Below are 19,484 nucleotides of genomic sequence, written 5' to 3' on the forward strand. Positions count from 1 at the left end.
GAGCTACCATATTGAGCCTAGCATATATGAAGCCCTGGATGTTCCCATCCCCAGCACCATATAAACTGGATTTAGTAGTGTATACTTGTATTTTAGCACTGGAGAAGTGAAAACGAGGATCGAAAGTTCAAGGTCATCCTCCCCTACATAGTGAATTTGAGGCCAGCCCAGTAAGGACGCAAGGACTCAGGATTAGATGTGCTGCAGTAGAAAATGATCAATGAAAACAGCCCCCCCCCTTTTTTTTTTTTTTAGATAAATAAATTGATAACTGAAAGGATATTTGGCCTTTTAAGTGTTTGCAGGTTTTGGCTTTTTGAGACAGGGTCTCTGTGTAGGCTTGGCTGTCCTAGAACTTGCTATGTAGACCAGGCCATTCGCAAACCTCAAACTCAAAGAGATCTGATTGCCTCTGCCTCCTGAATGGTGGGATTAAATATTTTTTAGTATTGTTTAATATGGTTCAAGGTACCAGATTTATATTAAAATTCTTCTAATTTTCAAGACTAAGAAGTATTGTCAGTAATTCACGTTTATGGAAGGTAGGCTGTGTTATAACATGATTGTATAATATGCATGGTAGTATATTTCAGATTATGAACTAATATTTTCAAGTAATTAGGTAAATGTGTATACACACACACACACAAAGTTGCTTACTCTGGTGTGGTTTATAGTACTGAAAAAGATGGTAAATTTAAGTGTTTGGGGAGATTGGCTAAATATAGTGAGGTGTAGCCTGAGTAGAATTTCACAGACTAAGTAAAGAATGACTATGTTGTATTTAGTTTTCATGAAGCGCTCTCCATGGTATAGTACTGAGTGTAAAAGAGTTAACAAAATAGCAAGAGCACTTATAAAATCAAGTTTGGTCAGATTGTTAATATGTATTATTTATTATATTTTTTAATTATACAGTTTTTGTTTTTAGTAACCATTCTGTTTTCCCCTTAAAACAGTCTGAGCAGTATTGCCTAGATTGGAGTCCTGTTTTGTTGTGTGTGAAAATCCTGTGTTCTAGCTGTTACCTCTTATAGATTGCCATAAGACAATAGCTGTGTGCCCCTTAATTAGAATTGGTGATTTGGGAAACTAGCCTGCTCGTTGTAAAGATAAAACAAGTATTGTCTAGCTGTTGTCAGGTGAAATGGGGGTATACAGCCCAAAACACATCTTTTTACCTTTTTGTGTTTATAATGCTAAATACATATTACATAAGATAAAATGAACAATGTATATATTTCTGAATATTTCTCTGTAAATCTTGTACAGTGCATGTGGTGATTGCTACCCCTGGCAGAATCCTGGATCTGATCAAGAAAGGAGTAGCAAAGGTTGACCATGTCCAGATGATAGTATTGGATGAGGTACTGTTTCTTCATTTCAAAGGACTTTCTGTACTATTGTGGGCTCTGCTTACAATTTTCAGTGAATAAGTCAAAAGCTGTTTTTGTTCAGCCTTTCAGTAAATACATCCAGATATTTACCAAATACCAAAATCAAGTTCATTTTAAGTTTTTTCTATTTAGTGATAAATTTTAAAAGCATGTAAGGGATATCTCTTAATCCTTTGTTTTGTCTCTGCTACTTGATATTGCTTGCTTTTATTTGAAATCTGTTATTTCATTGTGTTATAACCTAATTAATATAAATGCTTTTTAAGAACTTACTAGCTGAGGCCAGATGTTTTACCTGGGAAGTAGAGTTATGGATCTCAAGAGTTGGAGGTTAGCTGATCTACCAGAAAGTTTTAGGACAGTCACGGCTACACGGCTACATCGTGAGACCCTATCTTAAAATAAAAACTTAATACTCAGCTGTGTCTCTTGGATCTAGCAGAGTTTTATGCATGTAGCCTGTCAGTACTAAACTTCTGGAACACAGTTATTTTCCTGTTTGGTTTGGTTTAGATTACTAGTTCACTGATTGGCTAATGAGGAAAGCACTAAATAATATGTCAACATTAAGTACGTCACAGCATGCTTTTACATCATTTTTATAGTCTGATAAGGTCTAGGTGTCTTAGAAAGTTGTGGGATGTATTTGAGGAAACTGAAGCACGACTAAGTGATAACTAGCATAACGGATGAGTAAAATGTTTCAGCTCAAGTAATTCGAATTCAGAACCTGGTTTGCTTTAGTTTTGTAACAGGTTTCTATTGCTATGAAGAGACACCTTGACCATGGCAGCACCTATAAATGAAAACATTTAATGGATGGCTTACAATTTCCAGGTGTTCAGCCCATCATCATTATGGTGGACCATGGTGGTATGCAGGCAGACATGATGCTGGAGAAAGAGCTGAGCATCCTATATCTTAACACAGGCAACAGGAAGTGGTCTGTCTCAGTGTGCATGGCTTGAGCATATATGAGACCTTAAAGCCCACCTCCACAGTGACATTTCCTCCAACAAGGCCTCCCAATAATGCCTCTCCCTTTGGGGAACATTTTCTTTCAAACCACTACACATGCTCTCACTATTTAGTTTATGCTAGCCTTGAACAAGGTGTATGTCAGCCACACCCAGCTTAAAGCCTGCATTTTTGACCAATATACTATATATTACCTCTTTAATGGTAGTCTTTTTTTGTTTGGTTTTTTCATTAATTTCCTTTAGGTAGGGATTATAGCCTCTTCTCTCTGTTTTGAGAAAGTATCATTATATAGCTCAGACTGACCTCAAAGTCACCATTCTCCCACCGTAGTCACTTGGGTGCTGGGATTACAGGCATATGCTGCCATACTTGGCTCCTTTTCCCCTTTGAATTACTGAAGATTTGTCTTGGTAACCTTAGACACTGTATGTATGAATTTATGTTCATAGCTAGGAGCAGCCTATGTGTTGTGGTTTGCCTTTTGCTTATATGCTAACCAAAACTTTTAATGTCTCACTCTTTAAAAATGCCTTTTCTTTGTATTACAGGCAGATAAGTTGTTGTCACAGGATTTTGTGCAGATAATGGAGGATATTATTCTCACACTACCTAAAAATAGGCAGATTTTACTATATTCCGCTACTTTCCCTCTTAGTGTACAAAAGTTTATGGTAAGTATTAAATCTACTTGGAGTCAGTGTCGTCATGGTACCTATGAGTGTATGCCTTTACATGTAATTACATTTTATCAGATGATATGCTTTGTGCTATTTCAGGATTTTCTTTTCATGTGATCAGTAAAGATTTGTGTATGGATTTATTATAATTTGGGGTTTTGTTTTGTTTTTGAGACAGGGTCTTACTATGTAGCCCTGGCCAATAGGCCACCTTCCAACTCAGAGATCTTCTGACTCCCCCTCAAAAGTGTTGGGATTAAAAGTATGTGCCACCACATCTGGCATATACTTTTTTAAATATAATTTTAATTTTTTATTTTATAAATTGGATCTCCATAAGTTCAAAGCCAGTCTAGCTTCCATAATGAGTTCCCAAACATCCAGTGCTACATAATGAGACATATCCTCTGTCTTTTATGTTGCTTGTTTTTAGTTTTTCGAGACAGGGTTTCTCTGTGTAGCCCTGGCTGTCCTAGAACTCATTCTGTAGACCAGGCTGGCCTTGAACTCAGAGTGCTGAGATTAAAAGCATTTATTACCATGGCCTGGCTGTGAGACTGGGGGCTGAGGGAGCGAGGAGGGGGGGGTGTATATATATTTATATAGCTCTTCATGGCAAGATGGCATATCCCATAGACCAAAAAAAAAAAAAAAAAAAAACAAATTTGGGGCAAGAAGTTTAATTCAGATACTGGGCAGTGGTGCACGACTTTAATCCCAGTACTGGGGAAGCAGAGGCAAGAGGATCTTTGTGTTCTGGGCCAACCTGGTTTACAGAGTGAGTTTTAAAACAGCCAGGACCACACAGAGAAACTCTGTCTTGGGGAAAGAAAGAAAGGAAATTGAGTTCAGGAGTAAAGGTCTTGAACTAGTATGCCTGAAGCCCTAGGTTTAATTCCCCAGTACTACCACCCACCAAAAAAAAAAAAAAAAAAAAAAAAAAAAAGAAAGAAAGAAGAGGAAAAAAAAAGAAATGTATGCATTGCAATTTAGGAGAGGAAACCCAGTATGAAGATTCTTTTTCTCTTCCTCTCCTCCCTCCAGAATTCCCATCTGCAAAAACCCTATGAGATTAACCTGATGGAGGAACTAACTCTGAAGGGAGTAACCCAGTACTACGCATATGTAACTGAGCGCCAAAAAGTACACTGCCTCAACACACTTTTCTCCAGGGTAAGTGGTGGGCTTTTCCTGCTGAGTCCTAGCCTCATCTAAGCCCCAGGAAATTGGACAGTTGCATCATTTTCCCCATATCTTCACTGTAAAAATGACAGCTTTGGTTGGTTTAAGGTTGAGCTGATTGACACTGGCACTTTTATTTAAAAGTAACTAACTTAATTACAGTTCATCCTGATGATGCAGATCCTCTATTTGTGACCTCAAATCAGTACTGAAAATGTTGAGGGGGGGGGACATAAAATTTGGTCCCTGATAAGATCCCAGAAGAGGACAATCTGATGTCTTCTTTTAGCTCTCATGCTATAAAAAAGCATTCATTTTTCGTCATTGAGCTGATCGTGATTTCATCCCAAAATGGTCCCTACACCTTTGCTGAAATGTTGTTTTGTACTCTTAAGCACAAGAAGACTGATATACTGTGCAGGGAAAATATGGATTGGATAAGCTTTTTGCAGTCATGGGTTATGTTGGTTTGAGGCTATAGATGTATTTAGTAAGACATGGTTTAAATAAATGAAAACACATTAAATTGTGTGCTGTGACCAGAGGCTCACAAGTACTTAACTTTGTATTTTCCTTAGAAACAATGGTTCTTTTTTGTTATTGTTGTTGTTGTTTTACTTAATTATGTATAAGTCTGTATGTGGTTATATGCGCATGAGTGCAGCTTCTAGGATAGCTCAGAAAAGGTTTTCAGAGCCCTTGGAAGTAGAGTTTTAAGTAGTTGTGAGCCCCTAGATGTGTGGGCTGAGAACTGAACTTGGGTCCTCTGCAAAACCTGTACTCTCTCTCCAGATCCAAAGCATTGGTTCTTACTTGCTGGTTAGCAGTGTGTTAGTAATGGCTTTGTAGAGCATGCTTGCTCTGAACACTGAGTCTATATTTTTTTCTCTGGCAGTTAGGTGGCCTTTATGAAATACTCTTCTGCAATAAAACCAGTTCTTGACAGCAGCTCTTCTACATTTCTATGTTTTTTTGTTTTTCTTTTGTTTTCTACAAGTTCCCATCTCTTTTCTTAGGAAACTCTAAATTTCAAACTTTTTAAAGTTTTGACTAAATATTTTCAAGATTGGCAAAACAAATGTTTTTGTCTTTCTCATAAGTTTCTTTTGTGCTCAGCTTCAGATAAACCAGTCGATCATTTTCTGCAACTCTTCTCAAAGAGTTGAATTACTGGCCAAGAAGATTTCTCAGCTGGGTTACTCTTGCTTCTATATCCATGCTAAAATGAGGCAGGTGAGTATAATTCTAGAACTTGCATAGATTTAACAATAAATAAATAAATAAAATAGTGTTTAAGTTTTATTTTTATGTTCCATAAATGGCCTATGTGTGAGAATATACTGGTTTTTGGTCTTTTGAAAGATATATATTATGTAATATATATAGTATGTGTACAGTGTTCTGCCTGCACTCCAGATGTCATTATAGATGTTTGTGAGCCACCATGTGATTGCTGGGAATTGAACTCAGGACCTCTGGAAGAGCAGCCAGTGCTCTTAACCTGTCAGCCATCTCTCCAGTCCCAAATATACTGTTCTTGACTTAGGGTGTACTAGTAGAACAAGGTCCTGAGTTCCAATCCCTGATACCAGGAAAAGAACTAACAAGTGAGCTTTACAGGTTTCTCTATGACAGCTCTGACTGTCCTGGAACTCACTCTGTAGACCAGGCTGGCCTCGACCTTACAGAGATTCACCTGCATCTTCCTCCCAAGTGCTAGGATTAAAGGTGTGGACCCCCAACATCTCTCGCCTCCCCTGCTGAAATATTCTTTAGTAACCAAACATCCCTTCATTTTAAACAACCAAGCTTAAAGTTCTCTTTGTCCATGCTTGAAATCTTAACACTTAGAGGCTATAGAGAGGAAATGAACAATTCAAGGTCATTCTCTGCTACTTAGTAAGTTTGAAATTAGCCTGAGCTATATGAAAACCTGCAGGGAGGGGAAGAGCAGAGGAAGAACACAGTAAAATTCATTCTTTCCCAGGTAATTTCTGGATTTGTTCTGTTTAATGCAATTACCTTAATAGATAGCTCCATGTAGCCATTTAAATTAGTTGAAACCCATTACAATTTAAAATGTTGTTCCTCAGTCAGATGACTACATTTCAGAGTGTGGCTAGTGACTCCTTTATTGAAGGATAAGAATACAGACATTTTTTATAAAAAAAAAAAAAAAAAAACACTGCTAGATTTTTAATACACAGTAACTTCTCCTTAAGGAGGAGTGCCAAGATCTCCCATCTTGAAATGATAGACAGTACCAGATTGTATATGCATGTCATAATATGATAAAGTTTAAACATGTGATAAAAGGTTTACTAGAATAATAAAATAAATATAACAATGTATTGTCATAAGTGTTATATGAATGTGATCTCAGCATGTCTTATTTTACCTGTCCTTGTGATGACACAAAATGATAAATTGCTTGCCTGATGAAATGAAGTGTGTCACATAAACTTTGTGAGTAATACAGCTTTTGACTGCTCAGAAAGGTTACTCTAACATGGATACTGTGATAGTTTATCTGATAACCAAGATAGTTAATTGACATAGGTAATGTTTGTACACTGTAGATGCACTAGACACAGTGACGACTCACATCTTAAACAAAGGGGGGCACAAATTGTGTCACTCCTTAGGAATGTATCATTTAAAACCAAAGTTAATTATGGATAACTGAAACCAGGGAAGTTAAAATTAAGGATGGAGCTAAACGAGTGTATATGTTGTAAGCTGAGTTTTCTTTTTAATTTTTTTGTTTTTTATTTGTTAACTTTTTAATTGTTTATATATTTTATATAAACAAATTTGGATTATGTAGAACTGGTTAAGTAGGAGAAACCATGGTGGAAATTTTGAGTTGCATATAAATTTCACCCAAATAATTTATCCCTTCTTACCCCCCCCCCCCCCAGGAACATCGAAATCGTGTCTTTCATGATTTCCGAAATGGCTTATGCCGCAATCTTGTTTGCACTGGTAAGTGTTTTTTTATTTCTTGGATCCACTATTTCCTTTGTCTGGGTTACTTTGTCACACAGTGAAGCCCATGACATAGCTGCTGCCACTTTGAGAGCTTCTGAAGTTCAGAATGGCTCTCGGTTCATCTGATACTTGTGTGCTGTACATGTGGCTTTAAACTAGGTGTCAAGTTTGTGCGTTTCCTGAATAGTTCTAATGAGCAAGCACAAAATAAACTATACTAAAAATTGCATTTTAGAAGTGCGTCTTTCTGCTTTTTCTCTAGAATCAAACTAGTCTATTCCCTAGGCCAAGATTTTCTATTTTTTGGTTATTTCATTACTACAGAAAAATAAATCTGGATAGGGTCGTGGATGCACAAACATAGTTCAAACAAAACTAATAGATTCTGTGCCTTCCCAGCTATACACTTGGAGTATCTTCTTAACTGTTAGTATGAGATGAGTAATAAGCGTTTGAGGAAGTAGAACGTCTTGGAGTTTGAGGTAAAGGTGTGTGTATATACATTGATAAATATACTCATCTTTATTATCAGACCAGAAATTTTTTATTGTGTATACCGTATTCTGCCTGCACATATGACCGAAGGCCAGAAGAGGGCACCAGATCTCATTATAGATGGTTGCGAGTCACCATGTGGTTACTAGGAATTGAACTCAGGACCTCTCGAAGTGCAGTCCCTGCTGTTTAACCTCTGAGCCATCTCTCCAGCCCCTACTCAGATCAGGTTTTATTTTAGAGGTACTGGTTGGTTGGTTGGTTGAATCATTTTGGTTTTTTGAGACAGTATTACTATATAGCACTTACTGGCCTAGAACTGGATATGTAGACCATACTGGTTTTGCACTCAGTTCTTTAATCAGCTTGTCTTTTCCTCTACATGCTGCAATTAAAGATGTGTGCTGCCGTGCCTGGCACAAGTACATATATTCTTAAGATTTAATTGTGTGTGTGTTTGAGTGTCTGTCATGTGCATGGGTGGCTGGAGAGGCCAGAGGAGGGCATTGGATCCCCTGGAGCTGGAGTAACAGAAGTTGCAAGCCTGCAGGTATGGGTGCTGGGAACTAAGCTCACATCTTCAGGAAAAGCAAGTTCTTGTGAGCACTGAGCCAATCACTTTAGCCCTATTTTAGATATTACAGTCAGGACTTTTGTGACATTGCTGTATAAATAAACACAACGCTCACTGCTTCTACCAGAGGTTAAGTTTGGCGATTCTCAGTAATTAAGAAGTGCCTATAGGGCTTGGCGGGATAGCTCAGAGGTTAAGAGCACTGACTGTTCTTCCAGAGGACCTGGGTCCAATTTCAGCACCCACATGGAAGCTCACAACTATCTTAACTCCGAGTTGCAGGGAATCTGGCACCCTCACACAAATATACATTAGCAAAACACCAATGAACATAAAAATTTAAAAACATTTTAAAAAGTGGCTATAAAATAACTGTGCTTGTAGTTTTCTTTTTGGTTTTTTGTTTTTTGAGAGCTTGTAGTTTTCTTAACTACTTATATTCTAGTTAGTGGAGAATATACTAGACTCCTAGAACTTTTTTAATTGTTTTTTTGTTTGTTTGTTTTTTGTTTTTGTTTTGTTTTTTTTTTTTTTTAATAATTTCATGTTGCCCAGGCTGTTCTCTTAACTGCAATCTGCCTTAGCCTCCTGAGTGCTGGGGTTATAGGTGTGTACCACCATGCCCAGCTAGACTCCTGAAGTTTTGAGATTAGGTACCACATTTCCCCTCACATGCACATTGTAACCTGGAACAAATCACTTTTTTCTCTGCTGTTTTTCCTTTATAAACCGAAAAGTACCATAAACACTAAATTGTAAATAACCATTGTTGCTCATTTCCACAAATTTGTTGATGCGTAGTGAATGTTTTCCCTTCACTAGTAACTTAACTTGCTGGTGCAAAAAACATTGTACATTATGTCATGCAGTGGTGGTACACTGGTGTATAGAGAGAGGCCAGCCTGGTCTGTAGAGTACCAGGGCAGGGTCCAAAGCTACACAGACAACCCCTGTCTAAAGGAAAAAGAATAAACATTGTACATTATAATTACCATTTCTCCCTCCCTCTCCCCCTTCATCTCTTTCTGTACTCCCCTTCAAACCTCTTCCTCTGTTGTTACTGAACTTTTTTGTATGTGCACATGTGTGCTCTGCTGCTTAGTGCTCTGTGTGTGTGTGTGTGTGTGTGTGTGTGGGTGTAGGGCTGACCACTGAGGGCTGGGGCTTCCCTCTAAAGAAAAGACATTTTCTCACGGCTGCTGTAGTTCTTCATTGAGTGAGGCCTTTGATATTTCCTCATCCAGATTTCCTTTATCCAAGTGAGCCTGTTAGCTGATGTGATGTTGTGGGGAAATATTTGCCTGTGTGTAGATGTATCCATCATATTTCCCCTGCATTTGGGAAACCTATAAAGCAGGTCATTGGTGAATGTTCAAGTTGTTAATCAAATTCAGTATTCATAAGAAAATAGAAACTGCATTTCCATCAGGCGCCTCCCCCCCCCCCATTTTTCCACTTCTAAGTAAAAAGTTGGGGCTTAGGAGTTGGGAGTTGAATCCCTAACACTAAAATAAAGAAATAGGGAAGACATTGGTAGTAGTTATGGTACTTATACAATACACTAATTCTCCTCCCCCCTCCCCCACTGAGTTAGGGTCTCATGTAGCCCAGTATAGTTCAGCATGAAGACCAGGGTAACCTGCTTCCTCTCCTGAGTGCAGGGATTATAGATATGCCAAGTTTTACTGGGTACTGAGACCAGTCCTTGGGTTAGGGTTTTCCAAAGTGTACTCAGTCAGCCTGCCTAAAGTATGTGTGGAATGTAGATATAAAATCATACCCATTTGGGTGGTGGAGGCAGTTTGAGGCCATACTATGCAACAAATTGAGACCTTATCTTAAAAAGCAAAGTAATAAAAATAAAATGCCACTTTAGGGATTTAATCAGAAAATATAGAATTAAAGCTTTAATTAGAAGTACTAGGGTTTTTTGTTTTGTTTTTCCATAACTCAGAAGCCTTAAAATAGTATATAAATGAATGGGCAGTAAAAAGAAAAAGCTAGTTGGTCTCAAAAGTGTTGTTTTGGGGCCTGGAGAGATGGTGCAGTGGTTGGGAACACAACTGCTCTTTAGAGGCCCTGAATTCAATTCTCAGGGACCACATGGTGGCTCACCACACAAGATCTGGTGCCCTCTCCTGGCCTGCAGGGATGCATGCAAACAACGCTATATACACATTAAGTAAATCTTTTTTAAAAAATTGTTGTGGTTGATTGAAAAGGGAGTAATGTGTTTATTATTACTATTCCTGGTGTTTATTAGAGTATAAGTCGTGGTTTCAAATGAGATGACATATTAATTGTCTTTCTAGACTGTGTAAGTTTGGTTAAAAAGATGGTCCACAAGGTATGGCAGTGAGTGCTTGTATTCCTAACAGTTGGGAGTCTGTGAGAGGAGCATGAGTTCAAGACTAGCCTGGGCCATCAGAGATCTTATCTCAAAAAGGGAAAAAAAAAATTTATGTCATGAACATCTGAGATGTTCATGGGATGCTGAGAGAGACAGGGGAGTCATTTAGATAAGCGGCTGAATGGCTTCTAGAAGCATAATCAGTGGATTCCTTTTCTGAACTATTCTGAATTTATATGTCTTGGATTAAATACTAGACAGCAGATTAAGAAAATCATTAGTTATCCCTAAGACTCATTTATGCAGTCATCTTCCTGCATTGCTGTTCCCTAGACTAGTTTGTAAGACTTTTTTTTTTTTTTTACAAGAGCAGAAAGTTGCTTATGATAATGTATGTAATCATGGAAGAGTGCCAGTAATAACTGAATAAAATAATAAACATAGGATACATTAGAAATTAGTGTGTTGTGGTTCCAAGAGCCATATTTTGATTCAAAAATAAAATGAAAATTATTCTTTTTTAAGATTTGTTTACCCGAGGTATTGATATACAAGCTGTGAATGTGGTGATAAACTTTGACTTCCCAAAGCTGGCAGAGACCTATCTTCATCGTATTGGAAGATCAGGTGAGTGAACAGGGAATTGCCTAGCAATCTTGATGGAGCTATAATCACTAATTTTTCTTTTGTGAAGTAAAATATAATAGCTATGAGAGCAGTGAAATCATAGCACTTTAACTGTGATACTTTTAGTATTTTTCATTAATAAATCATTTGTGTCTATAGAGACAGAATCTGGTTACTTAAAAAGCTATCCTGGAACTTAAAGATGCACCTGCCCTAGCATCCCAAATCTGATGATTACGGTGTGTGCTAGCTTATGTCATTTATTAAAGTTAAGCTGGAGGCCAGCAGGGTGGCTTACTGAGTAAAGGTATTTGCTGCACAAGTCCCAAAACCTGAATTCAATCCTGGAACTTATGTTAGAAGTAGAACCAACTGCCAACATGTGCATGTGTGTGTGGTTTTGAGAGTAGGCTTGCTAGATGTGGAAATAAGAGGCATGTGATATCTGTGTGTTAGGGACCAGCTGGGTTTACATACAGGTTCTGAGGGCAGCTAGGACTACATAATTGAGAACCACCCCACTGAGGCAAGAGGATCATAATTAAAGTTTGGGAGGTGGGAAGGGTGGCTAGAGAGAGAGAAAGTTGCTGTTAAAGAACCTATAAAGCTCTTCATTTGATTTCCAGGGCCCACATGAAGTAGATAAAACACCTGCAACTGCACCTACACCTGCAGCTTGTCACAAAAAGTTAGGCTGTGTGGCATCTCCCCCACCCCCTAAGAAAGAAAGGAAGGGAGAAAAGTAATTACTACATACTCTACTGTTCAGTTGTGTATTTTGACAACCATGCAAACGAGCATCCGTTTTGTCATTTGAACAAAGTAAATTAGGTATAGAGCTGTCCCTTAGTGTTTGTGTGAAATGGGTTCCAGGACCCTTACCAGCATCAGAGTCTGGGTATTTTTAATCTCTTAAAAGCATGTGGTATTTGCATATAAGTGGTGCACATCTTGCAATACCTTGTACCTACAAACTGACTTTGTAAATAGTTGTTACACTGTATTTTTCAAGAAATACTGCCCCAGAAAAACCTGTTCCTATTCAGTACTGTTGATGTGCCAAAGCAAAGACCATAAGTTGTTTTGGTTTTTTCTGTCTTGTTGTTGCCATTCAGAATGTCACCAATTGTAAATATTAATGTTGTGTATTTTGGCAAATTATAGATTTGAACACACATTTTGCTTTCACTCATTTTATCACTTTAAATTTTTTTTAGCATTTTAAATACATTAAACACTTTTTTCTTCTTTAGGTCGCTTTGGTCATCTTGGCTTAGCCATCAACTTGATCACATATGATGATCGCTTCAACCTGAAAAGTATTGAAGAGCAACTGGGAACAGAGATTAAACCTATCCCAAGCAACATCGACAAGAGCCTGTATGTGGCAGAATACCACAGTGAGCCTGTAGAAGAAGAAAAACCCTAACAAGCATGTATGTACCTGATAACAGTGAACAGAACCCTCAGATTTAGGAAAGAAGTCAGTGTTTCCTCCTCCGACCTCAGTAGCTATGCTCATTGTCATAAATAGGAATGAGAGCCAAGAATCGCCTGGATGGGACAACCATGTTATTGGTGTCCAAGCCAGTGCTGCTCTGGAGACAGCTTCCTGAGCATGTATGTGAGGGACACCTAACACAGATTTGGGTTCTTGGAATAATGAAAGTCAGAAGGACATTGGCCAGGCTTGTCATAAAAATATTTCCTGTTCCCTTTTTTACCTGTCTTTTTTTTGGGGGGGGTGCATTAAAAATTTAAGTCAAAATATTTACAATACCTTGTTATCAAATGTGTAACACATTATAAAGACGTCTTTTAAAAATAAGTTTCTCACATAGTATTTGTGGCTCTAGTTAGGTCTAGTCAGGCTTCAACAGTAAGCAGTAGAGGCTATTTCAGCGTTTTCCTTAGAGACACCTTGAGTGGGCTTGAGAGATGCTTTATTTTTAAGTTACAGTATATACCTTTCTTTTCCTCTTTAATGCTAGAGACAAAGCACTGTACTACTACTAAATCTGCAGTCCTGCAGTAAATGCCTTAACTTACTATAGCTTCAGAGAATTTCCAAGTGCAGGTGGTTGTGAGTGCCTGTAATTTCAGCACTGTGGAGACTTGAGAATTGTGACTTTGAGGTCATTTGTCTCCAAAACGAAAACGAAAGCCTTTTTCCATGACATTACTTTTTTCACTTTATTTTTTATTTGATTTTGAGAGAGGTTAAGACAGCTAGAGGTGCTTTCAAACTCTTCATCTGCTGTAGCATGACCTTGAGAACCTAATCTTCATCCTTCCACTTCCAAAGTGCTGGGATTAAAGATGTATATCAGCACACTTGACCTCTTAATTATTGTAAATGAGACCTGTCATTCTGCTATCAGAACTTGAAGATCTCATGCTGGTTATTGGTTGGTTGATTTTTGATCACCCCCCCCCACCCCCCCTGGACAGTTTGTAGCCGGAGCTTGCCTAAAACAAACTCATGTCTCAGTCTCCTGAGTGCTTAGATTTACATGTGTGAGTCTCCACATCCAGCTGAAACTTTCATATAACTAGTACATCCTAGTAGTTTTAGGAGAGAGTACTGATGAGAATTTGGGGTGAGGGTTATGAAAACATCTCTTTGTTTTATATTGCTTTGTGGATATTAATTTTTTAAATTTCTAAAATTTTTCTCTAGGCTTTGACAAACTGCAAAAGGCTCCTTGGATCTGTGACACATCATTTTGGGGGGGGTGCTCTTCTCTTTGTGGGTTTTTTCATCTTTGTTTTGGAACTATGAAGAGTTATATAAGAGCTCAGACTTTTCTTTCTTTAATTGGTGAAGAGAAACTGAAAAGAAGACACAGACATTTTTGTTCCTCTTGTTTGCACTGTGTGCTGACTGAACCTTCGTTGCACTAACTGCTGGTTTTTAAAGATGTTTTCTGGGGAAAGGGGACAAGGAAGGAGGAAAAAGAAAAGGAGGGAGAAACCCTAAAAAGAGAAGAACCTTGGTGAACACACACACCGTCTACAATTCTCCAATAGCTGACTCTACTGCATTTCAACTTCTCCCTGATTAGTCATCTGTTTCTTAAGCCTGAAGAGCTTATTACTTATTTGTGCGAAGTGCCTTATGCTACGAGACCATTAAGAATATCATCTTTACACACAGCCCAAGGAATCAACCAAGTCATGTTCTATTTTCTTTCCTGTTTTTTTGTTTTGTTTTGTTTTCTTTGCCTCTTCATTTTTGTTTCAAGTTGAAGTCTCTCTTCCTGTTCTTCCAGTACTCATGCCCAGGGCTGGAAGGTGGACTAGTGATGTCAGCGCCATTTTCCTTTTCTTTATATGGAGGAGTTGATTCACAACTGCAGGCCATCCACACTGTAAATACATGTATTTAAAAAAAACAAAACAGTACCAAGTAAAATTTTCTTCTGGGCTGAGTAGACACACCATCGACGCTCCCAAAGGAAAGAGCAACCTGTCACTGCAGGAGCCATATAACAAGCCTTTGTGCTCTACAGCAGAACACTAAGCTGGCTCACGCGCCTCCATGAGCAGTATGGCACTTGACGTGGAGATGTGTTAGAGCCTTGATCCTCTTTCCTCTGTGGCAAAGCGCGTCCCATAGAAAATTGGATGTGTATACTTGTATAAACTTTGTAAATAAGTTTTTTTTCTGGGTTCATATAAATATATATATACATATATATATATTATTTTTTTTTGGATGAAGGTTGCTGGGATTAAGGGGATTAGAGTGATTATGGGAGCAGCTAAAGATGAGAGGGGCTCAGTTTTCTGCAACACTAAATTCAAAAATGTGCTTTGGCCTCTTAACTATAGGAAGCAGACCTCTGCAGGGCCCAGAAGCCCAGGATGCTGTCTGCTGCCACACTGCTCTTGTAGTGCATTTGCAGTGGTTTAGCAGAGATTAAGGAAGTATCAGGAACCTGTGATTCCCGAGGGCTTTGAGAAGCTCTGTGATTGGGTTCTCCTGCTCTAAAAGTTTGAGGAACTTGCCAAGTTCTGAACAGGGGGACAAAGGTTCATCTTCCTGGAGTATGAGAAGAGTATGGAGTGCAGTCTGAGAGCAGAGTGTGTGGAACCTGCACTTGCACATAGAGGACCAGCCAGTACCAGCTCCATGGGCTTGGCAGTTGTGGAGCTTAGCTGTCTTGAGTCACCTGTGGTGTGGGAGCGAGTTGCCCTTGGCCCACCTTGTTATATACACTTTAGCAGTAATGGGCAACCCCTGAAAGCTTTTAACACCCATACTGCAGAAAGCTGCTTGCTGTTCTCTGTGCCACTGTGACAAGAATGCTGTCTGTCATTTCGCATTGTAAATTGCTGGCAGATGCTTTAGGTAGATAGTGTTGCTTTAAATTGTGCCCCTCCCAACATGCTTGATGTTTGGCCTGATCTCCAGGCAAAAGGAGTGAGATGAATCAAAACCAGTGAACTTTTTTTTAAAAAAAATGTTTTTAATTCCCTTTTAACCCAGTGTACTAGGTCAGTCAGGAGGCATCTAAGGAACAAAAAAAAAAAGCAAAAAAAAAAGCAAAAAAAAATTAAAAAATTGATTTCAATATTCCATCATTTTTCAAAACTTTAAAACTATGACAAGGTATGTCATGTATGCTTTCATGCTTAACTCACCTGAATAAAGGAATCAATTGTTGAAAGTTGCTTTTTGACTTTACCTAGCTCTAAAGCAAAACTATTTGTGACTCATCCCAAATTCCTTGGGGATCAAAATCCTACAGATGCCTCCTGATCAGACATAACCCTCAACTCCGTAACAACTGTAGCAAGAGCTGCACAGTACAAACCCCCAAAAGGCAAGTCCAGTTGATGTTGGTTACTAAATATAAACCAAATTAAGGAAGTCACTTTTTTAGGGAGGGTGGGGGAGGGGTCTTAATTATCTCCTTTTGACCAACAAATCTTGCCCTTGTACTGATGCAGCTCTCTTTCTTCCTGCCTTTGGCGAGATGAGAGGGATTTTCTGTGTAGAACATCGCAGGAAAGGAGTATAAATGCAATTTGGTGTCTCGCCAGAGGGCATGTGAGTGAGTCAACAAGCATGCAGCCTCTTGCCACCTGGGGCTGTCCTGCCAGGTGCCACATGCCTACAGGTCCCTCTTAAAGCACAGACTCTCACAGTGGAGAGCATTATTGAGTGGTCGCTGATGAGTTGTGGCACTTGGACTAGCTGGCACCACCGCAGGACAGTGGAGAGGCCTCGGTGGGTGTGGTGCTCGGCTCACAAGCTGGTAATGGGAAGATGCCCTACTGACTGGGTCAAAGCCTGGTCTTTTTTTTTTTTTTTTTTTAATCTTTTTTTTTACCCCTCCTAATAAGGAACATTATTACTATTGGAAATTGTCTTTCAGGTTCTTTCCAGTAATTTTTAAAATAATGGCTTTGTTTTTCCAGTGGTTCATTTGGATGAGAGGACTACATCCTATTTTTAATATTCAGGCTATATCCACCTCAGTGGTTTTAGCTTCTGGTCATATAGTTGTGTAATAAGTTACAAGTTACACACCTTGCTGCCTCAGGGCCTGTTTTATTTTTCTCTCCGTTTATGTTCTGAAGGTGAAGGAAACTTCCCTATGGAATGGAATGCATTTACCATAAAATGATATTTCCTGGAAAGGAAAGCCTAAGTAGTTCTAGATTATTTCCAAATGAGTACCAGCATAACACTGGGTTGGCCCAAAATGTTGGGGTGGGGTGGGCAGTTGTCATAATTCATCTTCAGAATGAGATGAGGGCATCTTCCCTTGGTCATGTGCTTTGTGATGGACACCATCGTGCTCAGAGCAGCACACAGCACAAAGCTTTGAGAAGTGTTGGAAACAAAACATCTCATTCTGATCTTTTGATTTGGTTTGATTTTTTTTTTTTTTTTTTTTTTTTTTTTTTTTTTTTTTTTTTTTTTTTAATGTGGGTGGGAGGGGAGGGTACTGTGTCCCAACAGGGAGGGTGTCTGCACTAAGGATTTAGAAACACTTTGGAAGCTCAAAACCTCATGGGGAACTGCCTTTAGCCACACTCCTGACCTTCAGATGAGTAACAAAAAGATGAAATAAGTTCTTGGGAATTAAGCCATGTTATTTTAATTGGATACATTTTTTCAAGTTTCTGTGTATCTTTAAAATTGTTACTGTGGAATGATTTTCTTGCCAAATACCTTTGTCAGGCAAAATTATTGGCCTCATGGGAGGTGAAGCAAGCCAGCTTTTGGGTGAATTTATGTGGACTTTGGTGAGTTTGTAGTCCTACTTTATATTCATAAAGATAGTTTTTTAAAACTCCCAAAGCAAATCTATTTTCTTCTCTGATGTAAAAACTCATCTTTGGAATAAAGAGTTAAGTGTCCAAGGGTTGTAACCGGTGTGAGGTCAGAGGGAGCTAGCCTGGCCTGGATTCTGCCCCTCCACAGCTGACAGACTCCAACAGAAGTGTATTTAAATCTCAGTAGACAAGGCTGGGCAGGGGAGGGGTGGGCCTGGGTTAGTTAAAGATACAGCTGCTGTATTTTAACCAGTGGTTCTTGGGAAGGGTGCCTGGAGAAAACAAAGTCACTTCCCTTATTTGAAACAAAACAAATTAGAGGGGGAAAAAAAAAAACAATTTTTGTTCAGTAAAAATAAGATAATCTTAATGTCCCTAGCCACAAGGGACCAGTTCCACTTTGAACAGTGGGAACTTAAAATTTTGAAAACAATTTGGGGAAAGGGAAAATTGGCTTTCTGTTTAATTGGCGAATGTTCCAGTGGGGAGTATGTTTTTGTTGGGATATGTTATGTTGTATGTACATGTCTATGGACCTGAGTCTTTACAGAATTTATACATGGTTCAGAAAAGATGGTTGGTAAAATCTTGATTATCATTTTTCTTTTTGTTAATTTATCTCAATAAAAGCCCACTGGAACTCCCAAGTGTGTCCTGTATGTATGTTCCTGAAGCAGGTTGTGGCTTTAGGACTCCTAGAACATTTACTGTTGTATTGGGAGGTGGTGGATCAGCCCAGTGTTCTCACCAGGCTTCTTGGTATCCTAATAGAATAGACTTGGAGACTCTGTCTCCCAAGTCCACCTGCAAACAGTTTTCATAGCAGAGGTGGAGAGTTGAGATGGGTTGGGGTTCTAAGTCATCAGCTCCTAGAATTATTGTCAAACAGGATATGTTCACAAGTCTGACAGAGCTACAAGCAAAGTAGACAAACAGATGCCAAAATCTCTGAAGACCACCTTTGCCAGTCCTCCAGAGAGCTGCTTACATTCAACAATGTAATGAAAGTTAAGCCTCAAGTGGAGAGATGGCGTGGGGGATGGGACTGGGAGACAGCACCATTCACCAAGTGGTGTTAGACCTTAGAGTCTGCAATTCCAGTCTTAGAACGCTTCTATAAATACCCATAATAAATTGTGTAGGTGGATATGCCACAACAATATTGTATATAGAAGCACATACATAGGACCCAGCTGAAAGATAACTCCAAAGCATTGTAGGATTGGAAAAAATGAGCCCCAAAGCAGATGCACAATTTTACTTTGCTTATTGCAAAAGCCCAAACCTGGCTTCAAATCTGAGAAGGGTTCTGGTTCCAGGCATGCACCATCATACTAGCAATGGTTTTTGTAGTTCTGTGGGAAAAGGGTAATCAACAATGTGGTACCATATAGGGCATCCATACTGCAAGAAAAGGGTCTCCCATCTGGCAAAGCACTGTACAAGAGTGGATCACGGGAGCAGAATAGCACGCCCAGAGAATTAACTGCTTTGGAGACTGGCACTTTTCTCCGTCTCTTCCTCTATCCACTCCCCTCAGAAACTTGATCTTACTGGATTTGGTCTGTTAGGGTGATGTGGATATAGCACAAGTATTTAGAATAATAGGAGTTAAAGTTCATCTGGGATTTAAATCCTTCTACCCGAGTTTACAGTTTGTGTGAAAGTGGTGGGGCACACCTTTAATCCCAACATTCAGGAGGCAGAGGCAGAGGCAGGCGGATCTGAGTTGGACTCCATTCTGGTCTACAGAGCAAGTTCCAGGATAGCCAGGGCTATGCAGAGAAACCCTGTTTCTCAAAAACAAAACAAAACAAAAAAAAAAAAAAAAAAAAACAAAAGTGCAAGTCACACCTGGGTATCCACCTTGAGATTCAGCTCTTGTGACATGGACAAGTAATCAGCCCCTTGAGGTTGCT

At 39.0% G+C, this 19,484-nt stretch overlaps 1 protein-coding gene across 1 annotated transcript in view; it reads left to right on the forward strand.

The window, feature by feature from the left end:
- The window catches only part of Ddx6 (DEAD-box helicase 6), a 32,658-nt gene extending 14,446 nt beyond the window's left edge, over positions 1 to 18,212 (forward strand). The window contains exons 6-13 of the mRNA XM_051197277.1: positions 1,273 to 1,367; positions 2,927 to 3,049; positions 4,100 to 4,228; positions 5,354 to 5,470; positions 7,159 to 7,222; positions 11,173 to 11,274; positions 12,528 to 12,710; positions 13,955 to 18,212. Coding sequence (XP_051053234.1) covers positions 1,273 to 1,367; positions 2,927 to 3,049; positions 4,100 to 4,228; positions 5,354 to 5,470; positions 7,159 to 7,222; positions 11,173 to 11,274; positions 12,528 to 12,703 — 806 coding nt within the window. The 3' untranslated portion in view covers positions 12,704 to 12,710; positions 13,955 to 18,212. The remainder of the gene's footprint in view (positions 1 to 1,272; positions 1,368 to 2,926; positions 3,050 to 4,099; positions 4,229 to 5,353; positions 5,471 to 7,158; positions 7,223 to 11,172; positions 11,275 to 12,527; positions 12,711 to 13,954) is intronic.
- The last annotated feature ends 1,272 nt before the right edge of the window (positions 18,213 to 19,484 follow it).

This window comes from Phodopus roborovskii, unplaced genomic scaffold, assembly GCF_943737965.1.
Source record: "Phodopus roborovskii unplaced genomic scaffold, PHOROB, whole genome shotgun sequence".
NCBI classification, from domain to species: Eukaryota; Metazoa; Chordata; class Mammalia; order Rodentia; family Cricetidae; genus Phodopus; species Phodopus roborovskii.